Genomic DNA, 10,307 nt, shown 5'->3' with positions numbered 1-10,307 from the left:
GCCAGATTTTGTCTTTAGGTCAATTAAATCTTCTGGAAATTGGCAACTTTCCTGTTAAAGGACTAGCCATTCCAGGAGCATTTCTTCTAATAGTAGTCCTTAAAACGTTTGCCGTAATCGTCTACAAAATTGATGGCTCCCATCTAAGGTGTATTTTTTTCCATTTGACTTCAAAAATTATTATATGTATAGCGGTTATAAGGCGAGCCCACTTGCACCCATCCTTCCTCATAGAAAGACTACCCCACAATGCACCACCTGGCACATACGATAGTTTCGCGCAAAGGGGTTGGTATAATGATTTGGAGGACAACTGTTTGTCAAAAAATATTCAAATAATTTAAGCCAACATCATAACCTGTAGCATTTATTTTATTCAAACTTTCAATATAAAACCAGCTTACAGCTCGGGGTATAAAGGATACAAGTTTTAATTCAACATTGTGCTGTGAATATTCACATCTTCTAACTGCTTTTCATTACCCTCTGAATTTCCTAGTGCCGTCTCTACTTTGGACCCGAAACCCCCTTTCGCCTTTCGTACACATACACACAGCTTGCGTAGCAACTCGTCCTTCGACCGCACGCAACCAACTGCCGCTTGATCCAAACGATTCAATTTGTGCTTATCCAAAGACACCGTTAGCGTATCACTGTTATACCAAAGTGCAACTTCAAATTCTGCTTTTACTGCCGAAGTACTAAATTTCACGTAGTAATAATTTCTGTGCCGCTGACTATTGTAGATGCCATACAGGGTGTGCACACTCAAAAAGTGACAAGTGCCGTTGAGTAAACCAGCATTCCACAGCAGACGATTCATATGCGATAGCAGTGAGTTCATTATCAAACTAGTCTCATAAGAATTGCACCACTTGGCAATGAAGGGTTCACAACTGCACCACAACCAATCAATACCAGCGTCGCTGCAGCTACGATTCGCCGCAATTGGTTTGAGTATCGACTGACAGCTGGGGCAATCGGCTGCGTGCGCGTATCGTGGCGGTACGCCGGCGCCGAGCGCTAGCACGTGCTTTACGGTTTGATGGAGGTCCAAGGGGCTGATCAAGCGATTGCGATTTGTTTGCAAAGTTTGCACTAAGTCCGGATGTTGTTCTTCTTTCCATGCGGTTGGTAGTGAAATGTAGAGCAACGGTAAACGCTCCTCATAGAAGCCGCTCTTTAGTTTGTTGAGACGTCCACGCAGCATGCCATTGCCGCTTAGAATAATTACAACATAATTTTCCAGTATCTGAGTGTTTTGCAGCAGCTCCAAGTAATTGGAGAATTCTTGGTCAAAAATTGTTGGTTCCATGAAGTGATCGCGAAAGCTTTTCACCCAAAATAAGCCTAGACCACCGTGTCCCGAAAAACGTTCTGCAAATTCTAGCGCATAATCGAGCACATAATTTGCAGAAAAGCGTGGGCCCAAGCAATACTTTGGCATAAGAAAGGAAGCATTGATTCTAAGTTGACGCTCGATGGCCAACATAAATGGTCGTAGATAGTAATCTGTGGGTGGCTGTCGCTCAGTTGTGAGTGTTAGCAGATCTGTGCGATCTTCAGCAAAGGCGGTAGGCATGCCCATGGCATGGACTTGCTGCCACAGGAAGGGGCAGTTGTGGAGAACACCTTCGCTCTGGCGATCGCAAAGTGAGTGATTCTTTGCGAGATTGTATCCAGTTAGAAGCGCCATCAAGTTGGGGAATGCATCATAGCCGAGCTGAAATAAGGGCGAAATAGAACAAGTTTCAGAGTTTGAGAGCTGCTGCACTTCTTGACACAGCGCAAAGGCTTCTCAACACTCGAAAATCTATGCGCGTACTCACCTTATTAAACCCAGACATTTCATACCACTGCTTCTTATTTTTTCTTAAGTATTCATAGGTCTGCCGCATTCTACGCCGCAAATTAATCTGCGACAAACTATCCATACCCAAAAGCAGGACACCTATTTTGTTCTTATTTTCATGGCTCTTAGTTTGATTTCGTCTGTGTATGAAGAAGAATGCATCTACGAAAATCAATTTTTTACTTCCACGTTGCATGCAGTTCACAATAATGCCATTCACATCGAGGGGAACAACAAAATCTTGTTGGAAAATGTAGCATGGTGGCCCTCTGAAAGAAAATTCGCACTGAATTAACATCCCGATTTGGTATATTCTTGAAACTGAAAAAGGTTTAAAAGCTTTGAAAATCTCAAAATTGTAACTTAACCCTCGTAACTCTTGGAAATATGCTTCCACTTTTCGAGATTTCCACTCTTCAGCTTACTTAATTTCGATCTCCATTTTTTCATTATTATGTTCCCTATGAATCTCCCTAAAACAGCATGTAATCTCTGCACGTTGCGCCAAGTACAGTTGCTTCCATTTCTCATTTATNATGATTGTTGGAATACTGACTTCCTCTAACTGCAATGAAATAGAAGTGAAATTGAAAAAGCTCTGCAAGAAGCTTAGGTCGAGTGCATACGGTTAAATATTTTATATTAAATGTATCCATGGTGATTTATTTGGATACAAATACATTCCACGGCTACCTCAAGATTTTTTATTTATACTGCTACTAACTACTTCACACACCACATCCGTGCTTCACAATGTGCATACAGCCTTATGTCGCTTCTATACTCACCTCAGGTGAGAAAGGACGAATGCGCGGTATTTCACAAACACTATCTCGCACCAAAAACTTAAGCGGATCTCGAGAATCAATTTTTTTATTTAGTGGCGTTATTAAATGCCCATCACTATAATCCTCCATATTGGTCTTGAAGGATGAGTGTAGGCGATAACCGCAATAGTACATTATCACGAAGAGTAGTATGAGCATCAGCACTGAGGCGTATGGATTAGATCTTTTGCCAACGGCATGTTTATTCGACATTTTATAAAGAAATACGCGAAACATGTTGCGTGAAATACATAATTCTTAAAAATCGTTTCATATTATTTTCTGTCACTTTTTGAAATTTTTAATTTTTTTTGAAGGCAATGAAAATGTAACCAAGTTTTCATAATACTTTGTTCACACTACAGTCATATTTGGGTGGAGGAACCTAACGGCTTAAGCATTTAAGTGTAACGACTTTGCAAATACTAGTTCTATTGGAAAAAATACTTTAAAATACCTTATACATATTTGAAGTTAAACCTCGAAAGGTACAATTGCACAAAGTTAATGCGCAGACCTATTATTCTATAACACCACATTGTCTCCTGAGTCGTGGAGTTAGCTGAGTTTTGCTTGCGTTGACTCCACTTCTGTCTTCTTCCATCAGATGGCGCAGCATATTTAAGGATGTGCTTGGAAATGTTGCCGTTTCCTTATATCGGTTGAATGCCTCAGTTCCTTGCAATTAGCTGCCTGAGAAACCATACGTAGGCTCCGGCCATTTGATTAGCTTTACCTAAGTGCGGGTAGTTCACAAATAATTGACTTTTTAGGGAAGTGTATCTTTTATTTGCTTTAAGAACCTTTCTAGCTTTAGAATCGGGTTTCGATACGAGTATTTTTCCCAATACCTTCTCGGTACTTGGTTCCAAAAGTAGCGATAGACAACTTTTCATAGCAATTTTTTACATTCTCTCTAATACCTTTTTTAGATAAAAGACATATAGATAAAGACATATGATAGTATTATTAGGATTAGTAGTTTATCCGTTTTCACTTGACTTCGTATCTTTAAATCTACCTCTACGTAGGAGAACCACATATGTATGTCATTCGTGAATTTCGAATTAGATTTCATTGAAGCTGGACTAAATAGAAAAGAGATCTCATCACTCTATGGGCATCCTGTGGTAGCTAAGAATTAACTATTTCCTATCCTAGAGCGGATGTAATAGTTCTGGATTGAAAGACGCTTATTATCCAGCGCATTTGGTGATGTTAGCCTCCTCACTTTGATCGCTACCACCTATTTGAGAGTGTTGAGTATAAAATTTTTTCTAGTAATATTTGAAATATTTAAGATTAATTCTCATGGTTCCAAAATGTAAAAATCTTTCCATCTTTTTTTATTAACCTAAATTATCTGATGTGACGTTACATGGCGTTTCCATTGAAAAATTGCTTGTTAATCTTGTTTTTAAACTAAGTTTTGACCAAATAAAACATGAATTTTATGTCGAATACATTTTTTGTTTTGACTTCAGAGCTACATAACAGTTCCATTTTTTGCAAATCTATGTCGTCTTGACCTTCTGCCTGGAAGCACCGATATGCCTATATGCAATTTAGCAATACGGATATATTTTGGGCATCTAAGAGAAAAAATGTGTACTATCTATGTGGCGGGATTTCAACCCGCGCCGTCGGTGATATCAATTAACACACTTACCTCGACATAAGCAAACTTTTAGGAAAAGTGTTAATTCTTTATAAGTAAGATTAGACCAATATTCAGATTTGATTTTTTGAATTTGGTATCCATATTTAGAATATCAAGTATTTTTATCCCGATATTAATGGGAACTCGAAATTTTTTGACGGCGATACTTTATTGAGTACTATATCGATACATTCGGTTATATCGTATCCCGTATCGGTTTTCGATCCTTTGATTCAGAACTTAAGTGACACTAAAGATGACCCAACGCCGAAACCGGTTTGTCTCCAGATCAAGTTTGACGAGGAATGACGGAAATTCGGTCCAAAACACATCATTTTCAATAGTCCTTGTGGGGCTGCGCGGGACTACTATACTTTCTAGCCCGATAAAAACAAATTATTTAGTATAGTATTCAGAGCTGATTTAAATTTTTTCAAAAATATTAAAACTTTCTGAGAAGTTTAAGTCTAAAGATTGTTAAATTTGGTTCGTAAGATATACGTGATTAAGTGGAACCACTTTCTATTTTAAGCTGAATAACGGTATATTCGCAAATATCCCGAAAACTTATCCATAAAAAGAAAAACAACTCGATTTTCGGAACCACCGAGCATTTCTACATAGAAATTGGATAGTGACATACCATTGTTAATTTTTGCTGTAAACCAGTGAAATTAATAAATATTTTAAAAAGTTCGGGATTTGCTCACCTGGAAGATACATAAGCTATTCGACAATTCTTAAGTACCAACCCATTTTTTGCAATATAAATGTCAAAGAGCTATATTTAACTTCATTATCCTGATCTAAAAATGTATTACCGCTCAGCGATGCTGTTTTAAAACTATTTACATACCTATATACATTTATGCATGCATATGCATGTACTCACACATATTTAAACAAACAAAATTGGTTTCAAATTCATATGCTCTTTAGTAACTAGTATCCCTACACAACGGCGTTACCTCCAATTTTCTTGATCACTTCAATTTTAGCCACTTGCCAGGTTGCGCAAATAATAAAAAAAGGAAATTTTATTTTATTTGCACTCATAAATTTCTATTACATTTCTTATCATACTTTTATGAGACTCCCTTGATACATATTGCAATGAAAAGAAATTGATAGCTATCAGGCAATTGTTGGAGTAGCGAAGGCGAGGCAATGTGTGCAAGAAAAACGATACACCTGTGTATTTTTACGAATATTTTGGATGCGTCCCAAAAGTTGTGTGTTGACAAGCATAAAGGATATGCATTCGGAAATGAACTGGTACATATTTGACAGCAAGAGTGGAGCACTTGCCAAAATCAATTTGCCTAAAAGGTGACACAGCAGGGACTTCAAAAAAAGTCAAGCGCATACACAGATCATAAATAGAGTTGGTGAGTGAAAGCAAACTAGAGAAATAGCATGGAAAATAAAGAAATACCCTTGCTAGACAACTTCTTTAAAGTGAAAATTCATATTTTGATGTACATTTGTATGTTGTTGGGTGCTTGCTACTTGAAGTATTCGGCTTTTTAATACATACATATGTACATTAGACTGCATCACCAAAAAAAAGTTGCGGTTTTTCCGCCGGGATTACAAAAATTTATTACATATGAAGGCATCCACCAAAATATTTCGCAAAAATATTAAGATTTACGTGAACTGGAAACGATTTGAAAATACCCCTAAAAATAGAGTTTCTTATGAATAAAAATAGTTTCTTAAAGAAGTTTTTGAAACAAATCCCTTCAGATGACAGATCAAATTAAGCTTAAAAAATAGTTTTTCATATACCAGTCTTTGAAAAAAGTTAAAAAACAGCATCAAAAATATTATTATTACGATTCCGTTGAATTTTTTTTTTTAATTTTTAAAACAATATTTTTATGTAAATTTTTCAAGCCGTTTAGTCATTTGAGGGGAGTTTTTTTTTACATCTTTAAGAAACTATTTTTATTCATAAAAAACTATATTTTTGGAGGTATTTTCAAATCGGTCCAGGTCACCTAAATCTCGTTATTTTTCCGAAAGATTTTGGTGGAAGTCTTCAAATATATTAGATTTTATAATTCCAATGGAAAAAAGAGTACCGATTTTTTTTTTTTTTTTTTTGTATGGGGAGTGATGCAGTCTAATGTAGATACATACAAATTTAATTGCAATTTGTACTTCCTTGTTGTTTTTCTTTTGTATTTTTCTTTCTCTTTTTTTGCCATTTGCCACTTGTCATCTTCTACCACCCATAAGTAGGTCACATTAAATTTTTACGAGTTATCATTACTAAATGTTGGCGTCGTTTAAATGTCACCGTCGTGTATCTTTATTTCATTGCTTCTGGCACTTCGTTTTTGTTAACATATATATTTTTTATTTTTTTTTTCCTAAACATGTCTCATTATGGTCGGCAATCTGTCGTGATAAATGTGGCCATGAATCAATTTAAGTGGTTTTGAAACATGGTTTTTACTAAGGAGACTTTCTTTGGGGAAGTGGTATGAATACAACTTAAAAAAAAAAACTTTCGAAGCAAGTAGCCTGATAAACAAATATTGTTAGACAAACAAGTATAAATTTCAACGTACATATCGCACATGGTCTTCACAGGTGACAGAACTCAATAGTACACGTTCGATAGAAAATGTGAAAAACTATGGCTTAGCACATGTAAATCATATGGGCAAGAAAGACTTTACCTTAGGTTTTTTCAACTAATTATAAAAAAAAAAATTGCTCCAGCTTTTGCTGATGAAAGGTAAATAAAAGCTCTGTGTACATTTATGGTAAATAATTTCAAAAATGGTAAATTTTGAGTTGTGTCACTTTTGAAGATCGTGTAGGATATGTATCGCCATGTTGGGAGGCGAATCATCTGCCAATTTACAGTACACATAAGACCTTTGTATCGAAAATTGAACTAGCTCAACCCTGTTCAAAGAGGACTCCAACAGGTATGGTGCGAAGAAATCACTGGAAGGTCTTTATAACCAATTGGGGTGTCCAAAAAAGTGCGTATTTGAAAGTTTAAAAGTCGGTTAGGAGCACCCAGAACTGACCTTTAGAGATCTTTAGCTACCCTCATCTTTCCAAGGTTACGACAAAAATAGAGAATGGTCACTAATAAGTTTATTATGACCCAAAATCAACAGCGATGTCCAAGTTTTTCACTCTACCAGAGGCTGCACTTTTCAACACGTGTACAATTACGAAGAGGCTTAAACTGAACGTCCGCCCTTAGAAAAGGATGTAACATTCAATAACCTTCCAGCGAGAACTGCAGTAGGTAAATCTAAAAGCAAACCGAAATACTGCTTTCGTTAACTCAACTGTGTATGTCCTTATGACATCATAAAAACAATTACGCGTTGAATTCGATGAAACAACAGAATGTGCTTCTGTCCTGATGGCTGACATTAGGATATCACAAGACGAATTGGCCTAGATTCAACAAGATGGACAGGACTAAACCACCACGCCACGTAAGAAAGCAGCTACGTCATGTAGATGGTGTTGTCCGGACACACACACATTTTGCTTGGTTTTTTGGCTCAACTTCACTCTGGATTTGTGGTGGTAAACAACATGATGTTGTCGCACTCGGATTTACGCGGCCTGAAAAAGGTCTGTGAGAAGCTTTTTCATAACAGAAATACACTTGAGGGTTAGGCNCTGCTTGGTTTTTTGGCTCAACTTCACTCTGGATTTGTGGTGGTAAACAACATGATGTTGTCGCACTCGGAAGGTCTGTGAGAAGCTTTTTCATAACAGAAATACACTTGAGGGTTAGGCATTTACTGCCGTAAGGAAACCGCTTTTAGAAGACATTAGAAGGAAATTTGTTTTCCTTTTTCGACAAGCATTTATAACACCGTGCGACAAAAACAAAAAAAATTTCAAAACACATGAATCGATATACTCACGAAACAATGGTCCAAATATGGTACAAAGGCGTTTTTAGTTTTTCACTTTGACGTCAGGGTTTTTTTTCAAAAGACTTTGGAATTTTAAAGATCTGATTCATTCAAAAAATAATTAAAAAAAAAATCAGTGCATTGTAGAATAACAATATAGGTACCAAGTGAGAGNATTTTTTTCAAAAGACTTTGGAATTTTAAAGATCTGATTCATTCAAAAAATAATTTAAAAAAAAATCAGTGCATTGTAGAATAACAATATAGGTACCAAGTGAGAGCGAAAATTCTGTAGAATATAAAGGAATAAAGTTTTTTTTTTTTACAAGGACCATTAGGTATTGAAAATGAGCTTTTAATAAATTTTATCTTTTTAAGTTAATAAAGTTTGCAGGACGAAATTCGATGATGAGGTCGTGCGTATATTAGTCCTCAAACAATAATTAAAAAAAAAATATTTCAAATTTTCAAGAATATTTAGGGTTAAAATATTTAAACGATATTTTCAATACCCATTCGTCCTTATGCACCAAAAAATTTATTCCGTTATAATTCCAAAGAATTTTTTTTCTTTTTTATGATACCCTTATTGTTATTGGAAATAATCATATATTTTAAATTGCAAAGTCCTTTTAGAAAAAATCCTGACGTCAGAGAGAAAAACTAAGTACGCAATTTTACTATAATTTACCTATAGTTTCGCGGGTATATTAATTTTTTTTTTCATGTAAAGTTTACTGTCACACGGTGTAATTCCTCGATCCTACCGAATGATNAACGACAGAGAGAAAAACTAAGTACGCAATTTTACTATAATTTACCTATAGTTTCGCGGGTATATTCATTTTTTTTTTTTATGTAAAGTTTACTGTCACACGGTGTAATTCCTCGATCCTACCGAATGATAGTAGATACGTTGAGTTGAGTTGACTAAGGTGGTCTATCTGGTCTAAAGTCCGTATTGCTGCTTCGGTTCGCATCACCGAGTTTAATTTTGAAGGACCACGAAAGGCTGGGGAGTATATTTTCGGAAACTTTCCAATTTCCCAAGGATTTTTCCAAGCTAAAGGAATACTCGTTTAGTTCTAATGTTTAGTTTGTTTTTTCACTGCTAGATATTTGAATCAAATAACAATTCGTTTTCAAAACACTACTAACCGATTTTATTTTTAAACTTTCGCTTTCCGGTCATTTCACAACAAGCCAATTAAAAACGAAAATTAATTACACATTCTGCTTCTGATGAAATGAAACACAGAAAACAAATTTAGGACAAAAGCGTCATCACCTCATTGAGTTAGCAAATTGGCGCGCGCACTTGCACACCCACACACACACAGCGCTGTGTCCAAAAAATATCATAATTGTGGGTGACACACCCACGCGACTGGCGCCAAATGAAATGGCAGCCAAATGCAAAGCGACACAAACAAGCAAATAAAAAATGCTTAGGCAGGAAAACAACATATGAAAGAATAATAAAAAAAAAGCACAAACGTAAAAAGTGAAATGAAATAAATCCCCACGTGGATACACGACACATCGAGCACGCCGCCTATACCGCGCACACACGCGCGTTCACTCCTGCACTTGTCAGCGCTTACGTTGACGTTAACAGCAAATGCGACAGTGAGTTTGGTGAGACAGTGGTGACATTTTCGGCGCTATGGCAGCTAGAAAAACTTTACGAATTGGCAAATTTGAGAAGTTAACTGAAATGAAACTGGAGCTTTGATGGAAAAAGTGTGTATGACGTTGAGCAATTTGAAGTTGTATTGACAGTCAGTTTTCTAAGTTAATGTGCGCTGTCATGTTTTGGCATTTTTCGACTGGACATTCGCAATCTAAATTGTGTTTGATTTTTCCGCTTTTATGGCGTAGAGCCAGAGAGATTTGTGAGTGTAGTACAAAGAATTTCGAAAAGAAAATGTTACTCGTCGCTGTCCATTTTAATTAAAAAAGTTTTTTTTTTACCCATAATTGTTGTTGTCTTTTTCTTTTGGTTCAAAAAGTTGTTTGATGCATATCTTCGGTAGATTTGATTAACAAATTTTTCGGGGCTT

At 36.1% G+C, this 10,307-nt stretch overlaps 1 protein-coding gene across 1 annotated transcript; it reads right to left on the bottom strand.

Moving 5' to 3' along the window:
• Positions 1–430: 430 nt before the first annotated feature.
• Positions 431–2,892, bottom strand: LOC108378805 (uncharacterized). The gene is made up of 4 exons (XM_017635115.1): positions 2,641–2,892; positions 2,278–2,417; positions 1,830–1,992; positions 431–1,723 (listed from the first exon to the last, which is right to left on the bottom strand). The coding sequence occupies exons 1-4, from the start codon at positions 2,890–2,892 to the stop codon at positions 431–433; spliced, it is 1,848 nt and encodes a 615-aa protein (XP_017490604.1).
• Positions 2,893–10,307: the final 7,415 nt, after the last annotated feature.

The sequence above is a fragment of the Rhagoletis zephyria genome, unplaced genomic scaffold (assembly GCF_001687245.7).
Source record: "Rhagoletis zephyria isolate East Lansing unplaced genomic scaffold, Rhagoletis_zephyria_1.1 Rzeph_scaffold_14986, whole genome shotgun sequence".
NCBI lineage: Eukaryota > Metazoa > Arthropoda > Insecta > Diptera > Tephritidae > Rhagoletis > Rhagoletis zephyria.
Note: the sequence above shows the minus strand (reverse complement) of the source record. Positions and strands in the feature narration are given on the sequence as shown.